The sequence below is a fragment of the Electrophorus electricus genome, chromosome 8 (assembly GCF_041902795.1).
Source record: "Electrophorus electricus isolate QZ-2024a chromosome 8, ASM4190279v1, whole genome shotgun sequence".
Taxonomy (NCBI): domain Eukaryota; kingdom Metazoa; phylum Chordata; class Actinopteri; order Gymnotiformes; family Gymnotidae; genus Electrophorus; species Electrophorus electricus.
Window position 1 is genome coordinate 12,562,731 of NC_137504.1, and position 24,108 is coordinate 12,586,838.

Below are 24,108 nucleotides of genomic sequence, written 5' to 3' on the forward strand. Positions count from 1 at the left end.
AGAAATAAGATCAAAACTCACCAATCATTTTAAATTCATGAAAATCCAGTGGTGCCCCAGATTTTGGCCCCAGAGCTTGAGAATTCCGAAAACCCCATGACTTAATCTCAACTAAGTAGAAAGTTTCACAATTTCCATGTATTTAGCCATGTGCGATGCAGTCCCAGTGACATGCAGCGAGAAAATGGTTCTAGAATGTTCCTTCTGAACATTTCTAACACAAACCTCAACAACAACCCACAGTTTTCACTTTTGTTCATATTAACGCGACCTTCTCAGAAAGGCAGGAAACTAGTCACGGAAACTCTTCTGTTGCACTTTGTAGAAATACTTTGTAGCTTGTTCAAATTTCCCAAAATCATGGACATGAAATCAAAGCTTTTGTTATTACTTTATTAGAAAAACAAGGCAGGAAACATCCATACACATTTTACAGCAGTAATTCCCTACATCTCAGGTGTTTCTTCTCTCTTCTTGTTCAATTGCTTTCACATTTGCCTCAATTTTTAATTTTTTTCTGAAAAAAAAAATGGTGAAAGAAATTGTTGGAACATTAAACTTTTAGATTACAATTAAATTTAGATTTGACAACAGCTGACCATAAACTAGTTAATACAAAATAATAAAAATGGAAGACTTTTTGCAGTTTTATTCAACAAGACCCATCCAATGTCATTTGTGCTTCATCACCACATTAGACTTGAAGCTTCAAACATGCTCCACACCATAACTCGACAGTTAAGATTGAGAACCCAACCTTTTCCCCTTGTTGGGTTTCTTTTTCGTGAGTAAGCGGGGTGTTGTGCGGATTGTTGATCTCCTTGGTGGTTTCTTCTCAAGCTGTCGTTTCACTTTGCTATGAAAACAAAAATGTTTAAACAGGAAAACAAAGCACAAATTCCACCCAGGGCTTAATCTCTAAGATTACTACAGTACTACAATCTCATTACAATAATCAAAACAATTCCAACAGATATGCTGATTTATCTTTAGAAACCAGAATTAAGACAAACTAAACTTGTTTAGAAGCAAATCACAAGGGGGACAAAATCCAAAACTGCCTCTGGTGTGTAAGACATCACTGACTGTGACTACCTTTTCATTTTCTTGAATCCAATCATGTACTCTGGTACAGGACATCCAGCTTGTTTTATCACAGTCGCAATGCTTAAAAAATGATGAGGTAGATAGAATAAACATATATTTAATATAGATTATGCACTGGTGAAGAGTCATACAAAAAGCTGTGTTGTAATGGTACCTGCGCAGAAGCGGTTTGTCACTCTCAGTGAAAAACGTAATGGCTTTCCCCTTATGGCCTGCCCTTCCAGTGCGACCTACAGAAGGGCAAAAGAAGAATCCTAAAGATGATTTCATTTACATTTTTCAAAATGTTAAAAAGTCCTCAAACTGATCCATGTTTCAGCCATTACAAATACTTGAAAGCAAATTCCATGCAGTGCATAGTTTTTCTTTCTGTGCTATAAAACACCATTACTGACCTATCCGATGGATGTACTCTACCGCGCTAGTGGGGAAGTCATAGTTGACAACCAAGTTGACTCCTTTAAAGTCGATGCCTCGGGCCATTAGTGCCGTACAGATCAGCACCCAAATCTTACCAGATCGAAAGCTGCTAACCACGTTGTCTCTCTAAGCACACAGAGTAACAAAATAAATAGAAATCTCACACACACATTTATTACACATTATAAGGAAAACTGTCAGTTTATTAAACTTGTAAATAAGATTTACCATAAAAAGTGTTACTGTAGTATTATAATTTAACATTTTCAGATAAATATAGCTGACACCTTGGCCTGTTTAGAGGTGAAAGTATTAAGTGCACTGATGTTGAAGCATCTGCTTTAAAACATTTATCATTTTATCAGTGGTGTGCAGCCAGGTCTGATGAACCCTTTTTTTTTTTTAAGTGCATTGCATCTGCATAGAGTGTTGCAAGGTGGATTCCTCTGACACATTTCACACCTCCTCCAGTTCCAGAGAGCAGAAACCTAAAAAACGTGCAGGCCACAAAACGGCTCAATGATTTATATAAGTAATAAATGAAGAGTTATTGTTTAAATGTGATACATATAACATAAATTAATGCAGACAGACAGATTTTGGGATGGCCAAGGAGAGTCACACTTCCCTACACCAATCAAAAAGAAAAACAAAGACAAGCAGACTTCCATACCTCCCTGTCTAGCCACAAAACAACAAATGCCAAAACTACAAAGTAAACAGCAGCCAACCCTACACCTGGTGTGATGTACAAACAGTGAATGGAATATATACAGTTATACAAGGAAATGTCTGCAAGTCATGAAAACAGCAAATGCAGTCACATGGGGGGCACACCAGTCACATTGGGGGCTATCAGAAGCACAGGAGACTAGCACAGGCACTGAAAGACACATACACACACCCAAAACAGAGAACACACGCGCAAACACACCCAAGCCTACAGACGTAACACCCACCCCTTTAACAGTGAACCCTTAAGGTGAAATAACAGCAGGAAAGTGGATCTGTAACTACTGTATCTAACTCCAGAAATACTTTTGAATTACTCTGAATGGGAGCTGGGCACATGGGAGACTGTACTGGCCTATCTGAAGACCATCAGTCTCCAGAAAGTACTCTGCAGGGCTAAGGGGAGAAATTACCTGTACCACAGTTACCATAGTGGGAACAGAAGTGGACTGAGACACAGATGGATGAGAAAATATGGTTTATTCAAGCCCACTAGACTTGCACGGGCTGGGGATTGTATCAGTCTGTTTGAGTCTGGGGGCCTCGACTCAGATGCCACAGAAAAGGTACGCGACGTTGAGTCTAGAATTATGGTCTCTCTCTCAGTGAGAAAAGAACAAAGAACAAAAAGGAAACAAGTTAAAGACAGAACACACACATGCAGGAACACCACCCGCAAAAGGGGATTTCTGTGCGCAGTGTCAGGCCACGTGCTGCGGATTAATCAGTTCTTCCGCAGGTGACCCCAGTCAATTTCTTTTTATTATTGGTTTCTCCTGACTTGACTGTGCTAATTAGTTGTGTCAGTAGAAATATAGGAACGGGGGGATAAGCACCCCAGAACTGCAAAAATGAAAAATAACCATCCATCACCTGATCTAAATACTGCATTACTCAATTCAAAAGTTTTGTTTGATTTTTAAGACACATTACATTAGCATTTGTTCATCAGGGTTCCTCTGACAATTTCATTTTGCACAATTGTAATATACATTCAGATTATGCATTTTCTTTACTTTTATGTTGAAGTTACACATCTTCAGGAACATTCTCTGACATTCTCTCATTGTCCATTCTCCACATAGCACAACAAACTGAGATTTTATCAAAGCAGTTATAAGCAATAGGCAGTGTCAGTATTTTTTTTTTTTGGGGGGGGGGGGGGGGGGGCATAGCCCTGCAGGGCAATAGCAAAAATGGAAAATCACAAGCCATTTCACTAACACCTGCCCAATCTCAAATTTTTTAATGCAAAAGTCAGTTTTTATTTGCTTTTTAAGTAATGCTACATTAGCATTTGTTCATAAGTCATCAGGGTTCCTCTTCTAACTTAATGGTATTTTCAGTAGCATGTCAATGTGATTTCATTTCGGATAATTGTATCAGACATGCAAATTATGTATTTTCTTTACTTTTAAGTTTAAGTTCTTTAGTTTTATGTTGAATTCTTTAGCAACATTATCCATCACAGAGATCCTCTCTCGCACACATACTGTGCGACAAACTATGAGATTTTAGCAAAGTAGAGTGATTGGTAATGGTGGCACAGATTGCCTAAACATGAACTCTTTCAGACTCAAATTGTGATTCAGGTTTCAGGGCTATTGCATGATATCAACACCCCTCCCAGGTCCTAATGCTGCATTTATCTCCATATATTGTGTATTTAGAGTGAGACAGTTAAATAAGATAGAATGCATCAGCAATTTCAGATTTATGGCATTTTAGCTGACGTTTTTATCCAAAGCATTTTACAAATATGTCTAAATACAACTTGAGCAACAGATGGTTAATGGTCTTGCTCACAACAGTGGTAACTTGGCAGTGGGGCTTTAACTGGCAACCTTCCGATTACAAGTACCTTAACCACTGAGCTACCACTGCCCCTCACACAGTGGTCAGAGTAAGCTGTATATCTTTCATGAATGTAGTTTGGTATATTAATATTGTAATTATGTACAGATAGTAACTGTTTTATTACACACCGACTCATTTCACAGCTGGACATACTGACTCAGCCCTGTAAGGGATCAGTGTTCCAGCACTCTTTTACACTTAATTGCTTATTTAGTGTAGCTTTTAATTAACCTTTGACTTCTGCATTTTATTTTTATAATTCTTGGGTTTATGTTTTATTTTTCCATATCATTTTACTTCATTTTTTATTCCATATCATTTTACTTCTGTATCATATCTGCACCCAGCAATACTAATGGCCGACAATATCACAAAAATGAAATTTTCAGAAATAACACTGAATAGAACACCCTTAATACGCACACATTACTATTTCTTTGTAACTAACCTGTTGTTGTGTGCGGTCAGCATGGATCACATCCACATTGATGCCCTCATACACCAGCTCGTGGAACAATTCACGGGCGCGATCAATGGACTGAACAAACACTAGCATCGGTGGCAGAAAACCCTGTAAACAGTTGAGAAACCACATAACTGCTGTAGAGTCACAAAGACTTTTTTTTTTTTTTTTACCCCAGACCAAAAGCATAGAACTCTATTGTGATATTATAGGCAAGCTTAAACCCAGGATGCAAAGCCCTGAACCACTGAATTCATGTTGCCACCTGCATGCATCATAATAATTCTTCGAAAGAATTGACACCATTTTAAAACTGTGGAAGTGAAGTGCGCATTCATGTTTTTAAATGGGTGGCATCTAAATGCACATGTTTTTGTATGCTCTGACATTGAAACTAAGGACAAGAGCTCATGGCTAATATTAATGTTCAACTGTCAGTGTTTTTATATTAGCCAAGATTAATTCTCTGTGTTTATAAAGTCCAAAACTGCCCAACCTTCTTTATCAGGTCCCTCATAGCTAGCAGTTTTCCATTCTCTGCACCGACAAACAGAAGCTCCTGCTCTACCGTCTCTGCTGCTGAGTTCCTATGGACGTGAACAGGGTTAATAAAATTCCATTATTCACAAAGATAAAAACAGCCAGGCAAATGATACATTAAATAGGAAAGAACACCTGCATGAACTAGACTGGTTTCCTCTACTGCTCCTTTCACACATGCAGCTGTACCCTTGAACAGTCTGATAATTTTCCAGGACAGAGTTATGGGTGAACAAACTGGTGTTGACATTCCATTAAAGTTGATCTGCAAATTTGATGGGACTAGATAACATTGATGAGACCGAACAGATCACATCAAGTGTCCATTTGCTGGCAAAGTTATTCATTAAACTCATTTAAAAACAAGCTCATCCTCTGTCATGGCATCTAAATTAGCTGTCACAGTATTCCATTGTGTGGTTTCACATATGAACAAGCTAGACTGGGCAAGGTTACAACAAAAGTTGGCCTGAACTGCTAGCATAGAAAAAAGTAACTTGGCAATGATCCATGTTTAAATCTGGAATGCTATTTTGTGGTTTTGCTAAATTATTAACAGCACTACATTAAATGAGCAAACCAAGCTGTCTGATAAATGTGCCAGAGAACTTTCATACCTGGGTCCAATGTTCACACAGACAAGGTTGTCCAAGTTGAGCTTACACCACTGCTCCACCTCAGTGGTGAAGGTCGCGCTGAAGAGTGCTCGGCGGATCTTGGGAGAGGAGCAGGCCAGGAATATGGTGGCCAGTTGCTCCCTAAAGCCGGTCTTGCCATCCTCAAACAGCTTATCGGACTCGTCGACCACCAGCCACTCCACACTGAGTGCACCAAGAGAGAAAGGCAGCTATTACTGGGCAATGTACCTTAATATACCTCAATTCCACAATGTACCCAAATACACATCAATAAACCACAGATGAGCTTCTTCAAATATACTGGCAGTGAATTTGAATTACAATCTATACTGCATACGTGGGCTGTTAAGGAGCAAGGCACCCTACTCATTTAAATGCATCCCAGTAGGCCACGTTTTGCAATATACTGATTCACACCTGACTGTGCCTTAGTTTATATTTTCAGAGCATGTAAATATGTACTTTAAACTATGTCAGAAATGTACATTATAGGGCATCCGTGGAGCATGTGACAGCCAAAGATGGCAACACTTCAAATCTGCCCTCTAAAATAAAAGTTCACCATTTGCTCAATATTTTCAATTTGTTCTGTGTGACGCAAGGACAGGGCTCAAAGCCACAGCAGACAATAACCACTGTCCATTTCATTGTGAAGGTAAGTGGGTGTTTAAATTTTATTTTCAAAAAATACTTAAATGCTCTAAAACCATAGTTGGCCAATAGAAACATCATAGTTAAAAACAGAGTTTATGCATGTCCCAATTCAGTTATCTCTTCCTGACTGACATGGGGTCAAGCATCATCATGACTATCAATTCGCATAACTGGACATCACCACATCCGACTAAAGAACAAGGTCAAAATATCTTCAGACAAGATTCAAACCAAAAGACCACACACAGCAGATTACTTAACTGAAGCGTTCTTTGTAACAAAGTACTGAAAACCGAATGAAAGGGATCTCACCTGCACTGCAAAAAACGATGCTGCCAACACAACTAGAGCAACAAAGAAGTTGAAATGGAAAGTGATGAACTATTTTAGACAACTATTTTCTGACAAATTCTTCACAAAATGTGGTTTGGGACAACTGGGACATTAGAAAAGCCCAAGCAGAACTTGGTCTCCTCAAGTATGCTCTTATTGCTTTTTCTTTTTTTGTATTAAATTCTTAAATCATTCTGAACATAAGAGCATGTATTATGTGTATAATGTATTATAAACTATAAATAAAAAATCTTTAACAGGGTAAATTGATGCTATTTTGCAGTTATTTCAAAGGACTGCCCACTTGATGGGGCTTCAAACAAAAGATGACTATGGTGAAAATGGAGAAAGCACAGGCAATTAGGTGGGTTCTGGCATGTGACAGGCACGCTCATCTCTGACCGGGCAATACATCATGCTTACTTAAAACACCACTCTTAAACCAACAATCATGTTCACTGACACGCTGTCACTGATGTTGCAATGAACTCACTTTGTGCAGTACTCCAAACAGCATGTTGGATTCAGATGAGGATACTCAACTAACCAAATAAACCTGAAAATACCCTCCAAAAACCAAAGCTAAGGGCAAAGTACAAGAATAACGCTATCAAATGTATGCATTCTGCCATACTTTTGGAAGATCAGTACCATACTGATTATGATAATGCCCTAGAAAAAAATGTATATTTCCTAATGTCGTAGTCTCCATATTTAGAAAACAGTTCAGGCTATGTTAGCAAAAGTGCCAAATTAGGCTCACCTGCTTAAATCTACAGCCGGTGGGTCCTGGTTAAGCAGGTATACCAGCCTATTAGGAGTTGTCACCAATATGTCTGAGGGTAAAAGAAAATAAAATTGCTTTTATAAACACGTGGCACAATTTTGGCCTGAATGCTTGGTTCAAGAAATGGCAACTTACCAAACTTCTTAGCTGACGTAGGACCGTATTTTCTGGCTGCATCTACTCCTTTGTTAATGATGTGAATCCTGAAGCCCACTCCCTCAGACAGTTTCAGCAATTCTCTGTGTGTCTACAAGCAAATGTACAGCCAAATGAAGTAGAAAATCACCTTATCCCATGGTAAATAAGTCAGCTTCATGGTTTTATGGTTAGTACCGTCAACTAAGACCCGTTTAAAAGTGTCATAGTAACACCAATGTCATAACATCTCACCTGGCTGGCCAACTCTCGGGTAGGAGCTACGATGAGGGCCCTGAAGCCCTTATTAAGTGGCTGCCGGAGGTGGGAAAGCACGGGCAAGCAGAAGGCTATAGTTTTCCCAGAACCTGTGGGGGCACATGCCAGGATCTCTCGCCTCTTAAACACACAGCATAAAAAGACATTAAATCTCAGAATTCCTTTTACATTTTAAAACATGCTGAAAGCTGATAAAGGTTAACCTACATGCATCATGAGTGGTATGGCCTGCATCTGAATGGGCGTGGGGGTCTGGAAGCCTGCTGCTTTGATGTTCTGAATGATTCTTGGATCCAGCTCATATTCCTGGCGAAGCTCTTCAAAGGTGCTAAGAGGGTCTGGGACATCTGTGCCATGCACATTAATCCTGTTCTTGTGCCTTAACTGACTGACCTGAAATTAACAGTTGAAAATAGCACACATGCTGAGAAAAGGGTGAGGATTGTTTACAACTTTCAAAGTTTTTTTTAAATCACAAACAACACAGATGCTACAGTAGAAGATGCGTCTTTTCTTGACCTTCTCTTGATGAAGTTGTTTTAGTCTCATCAGTGAGGGACTGTCTTTGGCCTTTGTCTTAGGTCCTTCTGCCTTCTTGCTTTGTGAAGACATCCACTGAATCCCCCCCTTCTCTGGTTCTGATTTGTCATCACCATCAGGTTCCTCAATCTCTGCATCTATGTACCAACAGATAGGACTGAGTTAGATGCAAGAAAAAGAGTTTGTTAGTTTACAGTGTGGGAACGCACATCTAAATCAGCATATTCTGCAATGGCTGCATTTAAGATGAAACATTACTAGAGTGTTTCAGCTGCGTACATATAAGAAACAGTACACAGTGGTAGGTGGACAAGATATGTTTTGTGTGTGTGTGTGTGTGTATGTATGTATGTATGTATGTATGTATGTACACACACACACACACACACACACACACACACACACACACACACACACACACACACACCTACAGTGATGCTAAAGTGCAAAGAGTAGTGTATAGTTGTTAGGACTTGACATTATATAACTACAAATAAATACATCAATATACAGTGCATTAGCTGTAAAATTGCACAAGTTCAGAAAGTGGCAGGCCTGGGCTCTTACCATCAGTGTTCTTTTTATCCTTTTTCCTTTTCTTTCTTTGTATGCTCAATGGTTCATCCTCATCAGAACCTTTTCTCTTTTCTGCAAAGACTGCCTGTTCTTCCTCTGACTTTTCCTCTTCACTGTCATCATGTGTGCACTCTACAGCAGTCTCATCATCTCTCTTTATGCCAAAGAAGCTAATCCTGGCCAAGGGGTTAGAGATATCTTTGCTCTGAGACCTCACCACCTGTTTAATAGTGAGATGGTTAAGGAAAAAGAGAAGCAGTTTAGACAAATTAATTATTATGACAATGAATGAATTAAATTAATAAATTACTAAAAACGTGTCATGTTTAGAACACCTTGAGGAATATTTCGATAATGCAATATCACAAAATACTAGCCAATACGAGACATAGACTAAGGTAAGGATCATTTACATGAGACGTTTATTGCTTTCCTACAAAGCAAGCGCTAGTTAAAGCTAGGTTAGCTAGGTTAGCTACCTAGCTAGCTAGATAAGAGAGCTAGGTTAGCTACCTAGCAAGCTACTTAATAAATACTTTGGCTAGCTAACTTATCCAACTGTCGTTATGTTACGAGTCATCATACTAACTTAATCCAGATATTCCTTAGATATAATTCTTTTGTATAATCTCATTGTTGGGCGAATACATTAGCCACTTATGCAGTTAGATAGCTAACTATCTGACAAATTAATCCTTGGATTGCTGCCTAGGTAACTAGCTAGCTAGCCACCAAGCCATCTAACCTTACACGAATAGAAACACATGTTAGCTAGGGCTAACAGACTTTAATAAAGAAGTTCACGCAAAAAGTCATCGCCTACTTCGAACTAACTAGCTACTACACATGAAAGCATTCATAGCAAAAAGGTGTTTATACGTCACCTTAAATCTTTCCGCATCTTTTCCAAAACGCTTGAAATCAAATTTTGCACCAACACCAAGCTTCTTGAACAATTCCACCGCGTCCATGGCGGCTCAGAACATATAAAAGAAATAAGGTATTATTAATCGATTGTAGAGTGTGACATGACTTGTAGCTCGACAATTGATTATTACACGTTTTGATTTCCTTTCTAATGTCCACGTGGGTGCGCTGCTTCTTCTTCAAACCGAGGCGAAGCAGTAGCACGGTTATATCTATTACATAAATCAGTAAAGGTCTTGGCAATTAGCTAAAAAGTCACGTAGCTAACGTGAGTCACACTATTAAACACTATTAAATGATTCTGCCTGACACCAAAATAATATATTTTTCCATTTATTAACATTTGTACATTTTTAGATTATAGATAGCTAGGGAGTTATCATATACTTACTTAAATGTGTTAAAATTGTATTATTATATATTACTGTATTATTTTGATGTTTTTATTTTGGTGTGAGTGGAACAACACCAGTTGTTTTCAACCTTGAGACTGTGGCAAAATCCCTCACACCCAACTTCCTCATGTCATTGTTGAACAAGCCCAGAGAGAATAAATGAGGACAAATCAAGCATAAGTTATGAGAAGACTTCGTGTTTATCTTCTGTTTTCACTCATCATCGACTTTATTGGAAACATTTACGTATATATAGAATGTGCATGTGCTTAGTTTCCGACCCCAGACATGTAGTTGACTGATTGTAGTTTTTTTGTGAGGCAGATCAAACCTGCATTGGCATTGCATGTGTAAACACCAATGCAGGGTAGTGCCTGATACTTTCATATCAGTGCACCACACTTCTACCACGTCAGTGTCAGTGCTGTGTTGAGAATGGCCCAACACCCAAATAATATCCAGCCATCAGTGATCCTGTGGTTAGAAACTAAGGAGTGATGAATGTGATAACGTATGAACTACAGTCAGATAGCTTTACATAATAAAAATATTACTTTGAGCCTGTCTCTATAATTGTAACAAATACATGCAATTTACAATTTTAAACTAAAAATAAAATAATAATAATAATGAATTTTCAGTAGATCATTTGTTCTCTGTTCAAATGTGGTTATTAACCATTAAAAGTATATTTAGGATATAATAAGGATAAATGTGATTTGGTGCAAATTAAACTTCTAATTTTCTGTGACTTTGAAGTGAGACTTGATTTCAATGTCACTGAATATTACAATATTGCATAATAATGGAGTTATTGCATACAAAAATGCTAGACAGAAGCAGTAAGTTGAAATATCTGGAAATTTCAGTTCCCTTATCTTGAGAATACTACACAAATGTTGTTGCCATGGAAGAAAAATCAAACAAAACCATTTTAGTATTTCAGCATTAAGGCGGTTTTGTTGTAAACCTACTGTATTAATGTTATTACTGTTATGCAGATAACATTACTTATTAATGTTATTACTGTTATGCAGATGCAGTATGTGGCTATGACACTGTATTTTTTTTTTAGATCAAGTTCTACAAATCTGCTGGATTTGGTATGAAATTAAAGAAGGACTATCATCTAAGACGCCATTACCGGATGATAACTAGCTCATCTTTTTAAAGAATGCCAGCAAATCTTGAAAAAGGATGTTCAAAAATAACCATATGTCAGACTGTTTTCTCTATATATGTCTTTATTGTCCAGGTTAATACATTTTCTTTAGAAAACTGCACTGTCAAAGGTGCTCTAAATGATACCTACCAGTTGAAAGTGCTTTGCTAAAAAATTGATTTTTTAAAGGTTCTTTCTCAGATACCCAACAAGGTCAGATACTTAGATATTTCCTTCAACTTAATTTCAAACATCAAAGCCAGTGAATTTGATGATATTTGGAACTTAAGATATCTGAACTTATCAGACAACAACATTTCATGGATACAAGAAGGAACTTCTTGAACACTTCCCCAACTTGACCAATCTTAATCTGGCCAATAACAAGTTGAAAAACGTGTCAAGAGGTCTACTACAAGGTCTAACCCAGCTGCAAGTGTTACGACTGGATGGTAATAGAATTGAAGGAATTGAGCAACATTCTTTCAGCACCCTTCTGAATTTAAAGGTCTTGAACCTCACAAAAAATAAGATCCAACACATTGACAGGCTCAAGCCTGTGCTTTCATCACCAGTTTTGGAAGAATTGTTCATTGGATGCAACAAATTACATAGATTTAACTCATATGACCTGTCAAAGTCACCTTTGTCACTACGAAAAATAGATTTTTCTTACAATCTTTTGATCAGTTTTCAAATAATTGAAAACATTTTTCCAGTTCTATATCACCTTGATATATCACACTGTGGTCAAGACAGAGCCATGTTATGGAACATCACAGATAAAGCATATTTGAATTCAGTAATGACACTTTACATGAGTGGGATTCATATTCCACTGGAGAGCATAGCTACATTTCTTCAGATCTTGGCTTCATTGTATAAGATAAGATTAAGTGAAATCAACCAGGTAAAGGTAGAGGCTCTTCTACAGTATGTGTCTTCTCCTGAGCTTGGCATATTGCTCTTGAAGGGAAACAACATCTCAGTGCTGACCGAGCATATGTTTAAACACTGTTTCAACCTAATAGAACTAGACTTGTCAGATAATGAAATATCTAACATATCTGCACTGGTATTCATAGGACTTACACAGTTGAACGTAATGCGCCTGCAACTCAATCAGTTGATACAGGTCAAACGTACTTTCCAGATGCTCCCTACACTCAAGTTTATAGACCTCAGTAGAAATCTAATTCATACATTGACCTGTTCAGACTTTGCCAGCTCTACTTGTACAGCAACACATTCTCTGCAATTAATCCATGCCTGTTCAAAGATCTGAATAATCTTGAAGTTCTAAAACTGGGGTCTAACAAATTATTGACAATTGACAATGCTTTCAAAAATTGTCTACCTTCCTTGAAGAATTTACAACTGGTATATAATAAGTTAAGCACACTTACAGATGGAAGCTTTAAGAGTTTGTCCAATCTTAAGTCCCTGAGCATTTCTGACAATCAGATTTCTGAGATTGAAAGACATGCATTTACAGGACTTATAAACCTAGATCAATTGTTACTTTCCTCAAACAGGATAACCAAGAAAAGTATCAGAGACCCAACAGTGTTCTCAGGGATGCCTAACTTGAAACACCTAGACCTATTTAGCAATGTCATTTCATATATGGATGATAATTTGAACAATCCTCCTTTTATACATTTAAAGTCACTAAAATGTTTGTCTATTCATAGTCAAAGATGAGGGTTTGGTAAAATACCCTCAAATCTGCTTCAAGGTTTAACCTCCTTGGAAATGTTCTATGGTGGAAGCATGAACCTTGATCATCTACATCCTGATACATTTAACTCCACCCCTAAACTTTGGTTTTTGGACCGCTCAAAGAATGCATTTTCAGCTGACAATTCAATTCCTCCAGAAGTGTTCCACCCAGTTCCAGGGCTGACCAAGCTCATCATCTCAAAAGCTCAGCTTCATTCCTTGAGCTTCTTATTAAATGCAAGGCTCTCCAGATTGTCAGTTATACAAGCCTCTGAAAACATGTTAGATGTCATCAACCAGACACTGATTAAGTCTCTCTCTCGACTGAGATACCTTGACATGAAAAGAAACACCTTCACTTGTGACTGTAGCAATGAGATTTTTATTGACTGGGCTATGAAAAGTAACTATACTCAGGTAATTTACCTGAGCAGATATACCTGCAGTTACCCACCTTCAATGAGAGGCATGAGATTTGTAAACCTCAACACAGAGTCTTGTATCGTGAGTATAGACTTCATCTGCTTTATATGCACCTCTGTCTTGGCTGTCTTCACCCTTCTGGCCTCTTTCATCTATCACTTCCTGTACTGGCAAATGGTTTATGCATATTACCTATTCCTTGCCTTCCTACATGATAATAAGAAGAAACAGATGCACCAGCAGCATGGATTTCAGTATGATGCTTTTATTTCCTACAATGCCCAAGATGAACCTTGGGTTGTGCAGGAGCTGCTCCCCAATCTGGAGAGTGAGCAGGGCTGGAGACTGTGTCTGCATTACAGGGACTTTGAGCCAGGAAAGCCCATCATAGACAATATCATAGATGGAATATACAGTAGTCATAAGACCATTTGCTTGATCACCCACAGTTACTTGAGGAGTACATGGTGCTCAAAGGAAATACAAATGGCTAATTTCAGACTATTTGATGAACAGAAAGATGTGCTGATCCTAGTATTTTTGGAGGATATTCCTACTCAACAGCTGTCTCCTTACCATCAAATGCGGAAGCTGGTGAAGAAGATGACCTGTCTTAGATGGCCCAAAGCTGGAGAAGATATTAGACTCTTTTGGCAAAAGCTGAGACAGGCTTTAGAGACCAAAGGAGACCCAGAAGAAGAGAATACTATTCTGGATGTTAAGCTTTCAGACTGACATTAGAACAATACCTCTATAATATAAAGGTTATCATGTATGTATTAGCAAAAATCCTGTTTTTGCTGACAAATGAAATTCTCCATCAGACACTGTCTCACTGTTTTAAAGAAAAGAGTAAGGCTGGAGGGGTAAAGAGTTGCAGGAACTGTGTCAGCAGCTCCACTTCATCTTAAATTACTGACCTTTGAACCTAATGTGGGCCCAGGAGGAGCTGACTTGGAATCCAGTCTTCAGAGATAGGCTGAACAGAACGCCTCCATGCTTTCTGTTTCCACTTTGTCCCTATTGTCTATCTCCCAGCATGAGTCCCTCCTTCTACATAAGAAGCTAAAGTGACCACATGCTATGATCTGCTAATTCGAATATAGGAGAAAATTGCTTCCATAGCCTTGATTGCTGAGGCTGCTGTGTAAGAAATCAGACCAGACAAAATAGCATTTTCTAAAGTTTCAATTGTGGAGTCTTTTTTTCACTTCCCTCACTGGCACACATGTAACATATGCAGTGTATGTAATCAAGTCACAGAGATAATCAAATGTGTGAGAACCAGGATGTTAGTTAAGGTCATTTCATGGCTGACACAGTTTCATCTGTAGTATAGCTTTCCTCTTATCATGATCTTCGGTTTACAAATTAATGTCTTTGGACAGAGTACAGGAAGAATGAAGTCTGGACATAAAGGCAGCCTTAAAGCCACAGTCTGGGACTTGTAAATCTGAAAACCTAACTACATTTTGATGCTTTTTTAAAACTGTAATATACCATCTAGAGTCAAATCAGTATAAACAATAAAAATGTATCTACATAATGTCCTTTATTCTACTGGAGGAACTGTTGAAAGGTTGAACACCATTCTTCATTGATTTACAAAATGCATTTATCTGAAATCCCTTTTTGTGGTATGGGTACAAACCTCTATGATTTAACCTTTTATATAATTCATGTTCTTAACTCTTCAATATATGTGTGCATTTATACATGGCCTTCATGTCCACCTTTGTGTCAACTGATCTGCAAATTCAGATACTGTTGTACTTATGTTAGCTAACAACTAGGATTTCACAAAAAATTAATTCATAATTATAATCATAACTTTCTCTTTCTCTCTGATGGTGCCCTCTGTCTGTTACACTGTGAACAGTTGATTTCCTGTCAATTATGATAGTGTGCATCTCATCTTTTAATAAAAAAATAATTCCATCAAAAAAAAATAAACAATATAAAATGGAAATTATGTTGTTTATCCTTCTGCCAAAGTAGAGCAGAAAACATATCTAACTAATCTACCAGCATACCTGTACATAACATACTATATATTTAAATGAAACTGTATTTTTTTCTGTAATTTCCTTTTTTTGTGATTTTCTTAAAGTATGTAATTTAATTTTTAATGTAATTGAAGTTTTAATTTCTATTGCCTCTAATGTTCAAACTATTATATATATTTGTTTAATGCATATGTATGTTTTATTAAATATGTATGTGAAATATCACAATAGGTTTGATTAAAAAAAAAACACTGCTATTCATTTTCTGTGTAACACTAATGAACCCCAGCTATTAACTCCAGCTAGGTGCTAGTTGTCTTTTTGGGAATTGACAGGCAAAAGACATTTTTGTGTTTGTGTAGCAGTGAGTACCTTTTTTCCCCCACTCCGTAAAGTAAGTGGGTTGCTTGTGGCATTTTCCTTTGGGAAAATGCACATTTAAATCACATTCTAAGAAGGTTGATGATGAAAGGGAAAACATAATGACTTCATTTGTTCACTTCCTCGGGTTGGACGCTCAAATGATTTTTACGCGCCCTTTGACCAGAGGGCTAAGACAGAGGAAATAGACCTAATGGGGTGAATCTAAAAAAACAAACCCTGCAATCATGTCTGCTTTCCTTCTCATATCTTCCTACAGCCTCACAGTCTCCCTCAGTATACTGCCATAGTAGTGGTGCCACAGAAGCTGGGTTGTATTGGGAATGTAATTGCATTAATGCTGAATGTCATAGTCAACATGAAAAACCTTACAGCTGTTTATGTTATGTGGTATATATAATCTACAGAGGTGGCATTTTTTCTAATTCCTTAGAAAAAATGAAACAAACAATTTTTTATGATATTCTTTAAAAATAATTTCAATATACACTATTTTTACAAGACTATAAATATGATTAAAACAATTTATGAATTTACTAAAAAACAAGTCAAAACCTTTTTTCGCACACTTTCACAACAGGGTAGTGTAAAATCAGTCCCTGAGAGACAATAACATTGATTGCATCTTGTGGGATGATCATTATGTGCAGGTCCACTAGATGGACAGATTCACAAAAAACAATAGATACAATTTTTATATCCTACAAAATACAGGAAATTTCATGATACAAACATGATTTGGAAAATTGTACTAGATCAAAACTTATGATTAAAAATACATTGTCCATGATAAATTGTCTATTACATTCTCTTTCTTGACCTCATACTGCAAACCAAATCCACATTTTACCATCAGAAAAATTACAATTTCAAAATATGGCATACAATCTTATCCAGACAATTTAGGTTGAGATTATTCTCTGAGCTTGTTTGAGTACAGAGGTCCATGCATGCCTTGCAGTGGGTTTATGGTACACCTCCATACACATTTTAAAGCAGAAAATCTAGCAGAGGTCTCTGAAAACTGTACATAATGGATAGTGATGATTGGTCAGCATGTGTAAGGATGTTTAATTTTCCTTGATGTTTTAAACTCCTTAAAAGATGAGCAGAAACTGCCTTGAAACTGCAGAGATTTCATCGCCCATAAAGACCATCAATCAGGCCACAGGGCTGAGTCGTCCAAATGTCTCAGGGAGTGCTCACAGATCCATCCTCTTGGCTTCCGTAATCTTTATTCGTCGTCTTCTGCAGAAACAGTGCTCTATCTGATGTTCCTATGCCTTGAGGGGTCACCATGGCTACTGTGGTAAGGCACTCCTGTTGCTTAGCTGCCAAGGAAGTTCTTTCACAGAGGTATGCTCTCACCAAGCTTGTAAAGGGCACTACGGTAGAGTGACAGAGTGTTACCACAGCATGTAGTTAACACAGCCTCTTAAACATATCATATATATGTTTATATACATATCCAAGAATGTATGCAGTGCTTGTGGAAAAGATTCCTGCTGAATACTGACATTCAGTACAATAACTAAAGCACTGATGCATATTTATTTAAGCAGTTAATTTCTGTGTTCTGTCATATGCGTAGGTATGTGTCTTTGGGGAAGTGGGCTACTTTTGGCTTTGAATGACACATAGTGAGGGTTTAAGCAGGAAAGGCTATAGAGAGAAACCTGCTTGCTGGAGCCCAGATGAGAGATCGTGCTGGCGTCCATGGAGGAGAATCGGGAGGCGTGGGAGTACTGAGGAGGCTCCTGCTTAGGGGAGTATACTGGGGGCGGGAACAGACATTTTGTCAATCATCAACTCTGTGAGAAGCAAACCATCAATGTAATAATAATAATAATAATAATAATAATAATAATAACAAGAAGAAGAAGAAGAAGAAGAAGAAGAAGAAGAAGAACTTTTCATACATAAAATGCAACAAAAATGCTTCACAGAAACAAAACCTTACATTATAAGAGAAAGAAGAAAACTTATGAAATTAATTCAGAATGTAAAATACTGTTTGCAGAACATAACAGAAAGATACCCTCAATAAGGTAATAAGGAAGGGCAATATATTATATACAAATAAAACATTTTAAAAACCACAAAAATTCAAATAAAATAATGAATTTAAAACAGTTATTTTTAAACATCTGATGAAGGTTAGAAGCATCTTGGGTGTATGTGTGTGTGTGTGTGTGTGTTTGTTTATGTGTGGGAACCGGCAGCCACGTACAGTGCACTCACCGTGTGAGTGTGCGTATGGCTGGTGGGAGTGTGCAGTGGTGAGGGGTGTGAGGCCAGAGCTGTGGGGGAATTGCATCGGCTGCAGAGTGGTCAGTCCTGACACACTGTTAATGACTGGCACACCCTGCGATGGAGAGGAGCTCAGGCCTGAGGAAGAAGGTTGCCAGGGTTACATTTATCCATCACATGGCATATAACACAAGCCTTTTGACACTGCTTTAGAACCTTCTAAGCTGAACACTTATCATAACCTTAACCCTAAGTGAAAGACTGGCTCGAGGTCAAGGTCGAAGTAACTCTCATCCTTCCACAGTTTGGTTAAACTCTGCTAGATGGAGTCCTACAACTTTAAACTTGTTGATTTTACTGCACAACTGTAATGTCCTGTGATTGGTTGTTTGATTCTTTTGGTTTTTTCTCTTATGCTATGGTCATGTATCTGTGTGTGCTTTCCAGTTTGCACTGCTGTGTGTTTGGATGCTTTGCCTTCCTGTTGTGTAACTGGTTGCTCCATAAGGTGTCAGCTATAAAAACGCCTTTCCACCTATTGATGACAAGCAGCTTATGCGTCCGGTTTGCTGCTTTATTGATTGTCTGCCTGTCGCAGACCAAAATGCCTCTGATTAAATTTGTTTGATCTGCATTTAGTCTGAAGATTGCAGTTTGCTCCAGTTAACATTTTTTTTTAATAGAAAGGAAAGAGAGAGGAAGAGAGTTGAAAAGGTGCTGTACTTACTCTGAGCAGCAAGTGTCATAATGAGGTTCTGGGCCTGTTGGTGATGGTGAGAAGACTGTGACAGGCTATGGATATTGGTCAGAGTGCTTACTGGGGGCAAGACGCCACCTGAGGCTGAGATCTGGACAGACAAACACACACACACACACACACATGAGGTAAATGCATATAAGATCCAAAGACATATTATAAGTCAAGGCATGGCTTCTCACTTTGTTTGTCCCAAAGAACAAATTACCTCTCTATCTTCAAACACTTGGTTACAAGTATCTTTGTGAGAGTGCGGTTGGGTTAAGAATACACAGCAGTGAGTCATGTTTATTAGAGGGCTCATTCACTCCAGTCATAAAGTTGAGCAATGACATTGTTACAGTGTTATGGGCTCTGCCTACACATGCTACTTTCTATGACACAGTTCATGCTACAGCATATGCAGCTGGAAGTCAACTTTTACAGGTAATAGTGCTGTGTTGGAGCAATTCTTTGAACAAATATTAGGATCTACATCTCAGATACATGCAGCAGTAATTTATTCAGCAGACAATCTCAACATTCACCTATGTTTTATCTTTCCATAAACTTTCTGATATTTTATATTGAATTTTCTAGTTTTAATATTTAATTGCTTGGCTGATATTGATAATACTGACAGTAAACAATATTCAATTTTAACCACTGGCATTATACCAGAACACCAAACTCACCATTTTGGCTTCGGGTGATAACAGGCTGTGACAAGCGTCCAGACCACTTGGAGACACCTGTTGTAACACTGATTGGCTGTTGGCATGGTGACTGATGGTCATTGAGGAAGTGACCTCACTGGCTGCCTGCTGGTTATACCTGACTTCTGTAAAAGAAAGAGAAAAGAGAGAAGAACAAAAACAAAAAAATAAAAGTTAAAATGTGTGTGTGTGTGTGTGTGTGTGTGTGTGTGTGTGTGTGTGTGTGTGTGTGTGTGTGTGTGTGTTTGCTTTAGTGACATGCTTCCATGTATCTATATTTGACCTAGTTTCTTGCATACCTTTGTATCAACTGATAAGCGTCTGTACTGAACAAACACACCTCCAAACCAAATGTGACCGTTCCTACAGCTTTCTCTGTGCTTTCATTCAGTCTTTTGAACTTTCTTTACCATCTTATCTTCCCAAAACAATTCCAAAAAATGTACCAATTTCTGTTTCTATAATCAGGCTGCCACATAAACACAATCAGAGAGTATTTCGGTAATCTAAGGCAAGGAACTGCAGCAGAACACACAGCACAAGTAAACACACAGTCCTCTGTCTCTCACATTGCTGACGTAACATGTGATCCAACTGCAAACATTACACGAAATACGAAATTCACCTTGTTTCACCCTGGTAGGTACATGAGGGAGACATAACCCTTTATGTTTTTTACAGAAAAAAATAAAAGAAATGTTAGAAAATTTCATCTGGGAGATTGATTTGTACTGTTTCCTTTGGAGAAATATGTTTTAGCTCACTGACTGCCCTGAATCTGCCAAGCCCTGGTTCCAGGTTAGCCAGGAACTGACCCAGAGCATGTGGCAAGACTTTTATGTGCTCTACTCTTAAAAGTAGAGCTGTAGGTGTGGTTGTGTCGATTGGCCAACAGAAGAATTTCTGATCACACACCCACACAAATGTACAGAAACAATGCACTGGCCAGTTTACACACTGGCTCATTTGCTTTCACCTTTCAGATTTTCCCCTCTGTTAGGCCATAAATATTAATATGTGAGAACACAAAATCAAGTGTGTGTGTGTGTGCGAGTGCCTGTGCGTGTGTGCGTGTGTGTGTGTGAAAGGGACAGAGACAGTATGAATGCAGGTGCACAGTAGGTCTTACTTGTGTCAGGACTGCTGTGATGGTGCTGATTGTGTGTTGGTGTGGAAGGTAGCAGGGTGTTCATGCTGTGAACTGGGTATGTGTCCATAGCCAGCTTCTGCCTGAAGGCCTCCTCTTTGCGCCGGTTAGCAAACCAGTTGTAGACACGCACCTCTGTGACCAGGTTCGAGCCCAGACCATGAGCTTTAGAGGGTGACACGCCCCTCTGTACACATTCAGCCCTGAAAAATGACAAAAAAGCATTCAAAACTAAAAGAAATTTTCAGTGAAACTCAGAATCTTAAACAGTATATATATATATATTTTAATATTAATATACAGATATCTGGCAATTCTGGTAGACAATTCTACCTGTTGCATTCTTCCACAAGTGCCTCTCTCTCCTCTTTGCTGGGGTTCTTCTGCCTCTCATAGGCCTGGTACAGAATACCTTGAGATGCAGGCCCCCATTTGAAGCGGTTCCTCCTTACTCTCTTTGAACCCGGCTCCCCCTCTTCCCCAAGCGGTCCTCCAGGCCCTGCTGCAGTGCCCACACTCTGCCCGGCATGGTTGAACTCTGGGAAAAAAAACAGGACCTGATCCTGACTGCCTGAGTCACTGGGGTCAGAGCCCTGAACACGGTCGAACTCTGCGAAAATAAGAGGAGAACATGATTGTGGGTAGTGTAAGACACTGGTTGGGCACAGAACTGAGAGGGGGATTCCCACAGAGTAAACTAAAATACCTGCTTGAGTGTGAAGCTGAGCACAATTTTAAAAAACAAAACAAAAATAAGATTAGATTTCACATAAAAATATAGGTTATTACAGAAAAAAAAGGCTCAGCTAGAGGAAAAGATGGTAATTATCACAAAGTATACTTAACCTAGTAAATTGTTTATTACAACAGTAAAACTAACTGATGTCAGTATGTTTTTAAAGGATATAACAGACTAACAAAATGAGACAAATAGCACAATGCTTGAAAACATTAATAATAACAACAATAACTAATAATAATAATAATAATAATAATAATATGCAAATGCTAACTTACGTCGGTCAATTTCGCGCTGTTTTTGGACGTACCAAGTGTAGAGGGCGGCACGTTTAGCAGTTTTCATGGGGGTTCCTTTATTAAGGTGTTGGGACAGGTGAGACTGATTCAGGCCCGTCACGTCCACCACCTCGCGCTGCGGAATGTTGTGCTGTTGCATGTAGCTTTTAATGGTACGTGCTGCCCGCCATGGATCCTCGCTGTATACGGTAATAGAAACATTATTATTATTGTTGTTGTTGTTGTTGTTGTAAATTATTGCTGCTGTGGTTAATAGTACGCTATTATTTTAATCGTTTTAAACGCATTGTTTTATGTATTGGTTATATTTAAACGGTTAAAGAATGTTTTGACTATAACAGAGAAAGTGTATATAATAATTTCGAGCCATTAACCTACAGCAACGTAAATTGAAAACGGTAAACGATTGGTTTCAGGAAGAGAACAAATATTTCCACGGTTATCATACTTAAATAATAAAATAATACACCTTGCACAGTTATCAGAAATCACACCGAAATGATTAAGCAAGTGCTAATAAAATAGACTAGGCTTCCCAGATGTTCGTGATCGGTGGGATAAGCACACCCTGTTTCGAGGTTGTTTCAGTGAACGGTTGAAATTGTTCAAGAGCACTCGTGTATGCCTAATATTTTTGCAATAATATGCAAACACTAAAAAAGCGGGATTTTTACACAATAAATCCAATTTCAGTGTCACAGAAAAACTCAGTACAATCCGCTAGAAAAATGTCGCAGGAAATAATTTCCCAAGTGTTAACATGTTAATAAATCAATTGGTGATACATACAGCAGACATTGTTTATTTTAGGAAATAACCCAGCATCTAAGAGCGTGGGCTAGGATGTTGATTTAGACCTATATCTTTGGACAATGAATAACTACATCTTTTCTCTCTAATCATCTGACATGTGTATCTTTCTGTTGATGATTCATAGAATTAAATTAATAACAACAACTACACGTGGTTTCGTTTTGACTTCAACATTTTCACCAACTGGCTTAGTCGCGTCGACTTCTCACTTCTTCGGTACTCCAAAAAAACGCAAATACCCACAGAAATTACAATGGACTGCATGTTAAAACAGCAGAAGTGACCAAATAAACCAATATAAGAAAAACGATCTAGATAATAATGAATAAACATTAATATGCATTAAAGGATTTTGTACGATTTTTGTTCTGTTGTAAAGTTACTAAAACATACAGACGTCTGTACACCGTTACTGGCTTCATAAAACTTATTTGCCAAATGAGAGTTTTGTGTAAGCGCGTGTTTACCTGTGTTGAAACGCCGCAGATGAAGGGCTTTTGCCCGAAACGTTCAGAGGCAAATAAAACAGTTTGAAGTCAGTTACAGTGTGTAGACTGACAGTTTGAATATTTTCATGATTAGTTATTTGACGTTCTATCACCTGTGCTATAGGTTTACTTCTTTACACTTAGTTTGAGTTGAACTTAGCTTTGTTGTTGTTCATTCATCTTCGTGTTTCTAACAAAGAGCATAATCCAGACTTTATATACATTTTTCAAATGAAATACATTTAATACATTTAAATAAGTATATATGTTTCTTTCTTTCTTTTTTTTAATCGACAAAAGGCGGTTCAAAACTCACGATAACATCCGCTGAACCTCTGACCGCTGTTCTGCAGCCTCCTCCGTGTTCAGAGACTGCAGCTCGCGCAATATCGGTGGCGTATCGAAATCATCCCCGTCCTCGGATCCTTCGTCTCCGGATAGTTTACTCCCTTTGTGCGCGCTGGAAAGTGTGAGGAACACCGGCTTTGAATCATTGTCGCTGCTGCCATTGATACTAGCTGGGGACAAAGATTTTTCAGTTTTTATCCCGAAACCAGGCGGGCAATGATGAAAATCCTCAAGCGCTTCAACAAGTACATCCTTGGTGACCCCAGAATCCAGTAAGGCGCTAAGTAGCTCCTGTTGAAGAGACGTCAACTTGGACACCATTTCAGTAAACATCAATCCGGTAACGTGGTGGTCCGTGCAGTTCCAGTAAATAGCCTAAAAGACTGGATCAATAATTGAGATGAAGAAAAACTTTAAATACATTAGCATTTAAAGCAACTCGTGCGCACCTACACTTTTGCAACTAATACGCCTAAGTCAATTGGATAAATGCAC

General features: G+C 38.2%; 3 protein-coding genes across 4 annotated transcripts; 1 reads left to right on the forward strand and 2 right to left on the reverse strand.

Annotated features, from left to right (window-relative positions):
- Positions 1-379: 379 nt before the first annotated feature.
- ddx52 (DEAD (Asp-Glu-Ala-Asp) box polypeptide 52) lies at positions 380-10,100 on the reverse strand. Its single transcript, XM_027019324.3, has 15 exons — positions 9,946-10,100; positions 9,053-9,281; positions 8,465-8,622; positions 8,153-8,338; positions 7,922-8,065; positions 7,667-7,778; positions 7,508-7,580; positions 5,737-5,940; positions 5,076-5,166; positions 4,565-4,687; positions 1,503-1,653; positions 1,262-1,337; positions 1,096-1,167; positions 758-856; positions 380-517 (listed from the first exon to the last, which is right to left on the reverse strand). The coding sequence occupies exons 1-15, from the start codon at positions 10,030-10,032 to the stop codon at positions 454-456; spliced, it is 1,869 nt and encodes a 622-aa protein (XP_026875125.2). The 5' UTR covers positions 10,033-10,100; the 3' UTR covers positions 380-453.
- A 39-nt stretch (positions 10,101-10,139) lies between these two features.
- tlr22 (toll-like receptor 22) lies at positions 10,140-14,425 on the forward strand. The gene is given in 4 exon segments (XM_035526904.2): positions 10,140-10,193; positions 11,747-11,884; positions 11,886-12,765; positions 12,768-14,425. Coding segments are annotated over 4 exon segments (2,730 nt in total).
- Positions 14,426-16,486: 2,061 nt separating this feature from the next.
- hnf1bb (HNF1 homeobox Bb) lies at positions 16,487-24,108 on the reverse strand. 2 transcript variants are annotated; one of them, XM_081720165.1, is made up of 9 exons: positions 23,582-24,108; positions 21,944-22,143; positions 21,260-21,536; positions 20,909-21,129; positions 19,759-19,904; positions 19,055-19,175; positions 18,308-18,465; positions 17,754-17,851; positions 16,487-17,462 (listed from the first exon to the last, which is right to left on the reverse strand). In XM_081720165.1, exons 1-9 carry the CDS (start codon positions 23,944-23,946, stop codon positions 17,426-17,428), a joined length of 1,623 nt encoding a protein of 540 aa, XP_081576291.1. In that variant the 5' UTR covers positions 23,947-24,108; the 3' UTR covers positions 16,487-17,425. The 2 variants fall into 2 exon arrangements, with proteins under 2 accessions (XP_081576291.1, XP_026873973.1); XM_027018172.3 differs by having other exon boundaries at positions 16,488-17,462; positions 18,319-18,465; positions 23,582-23,984.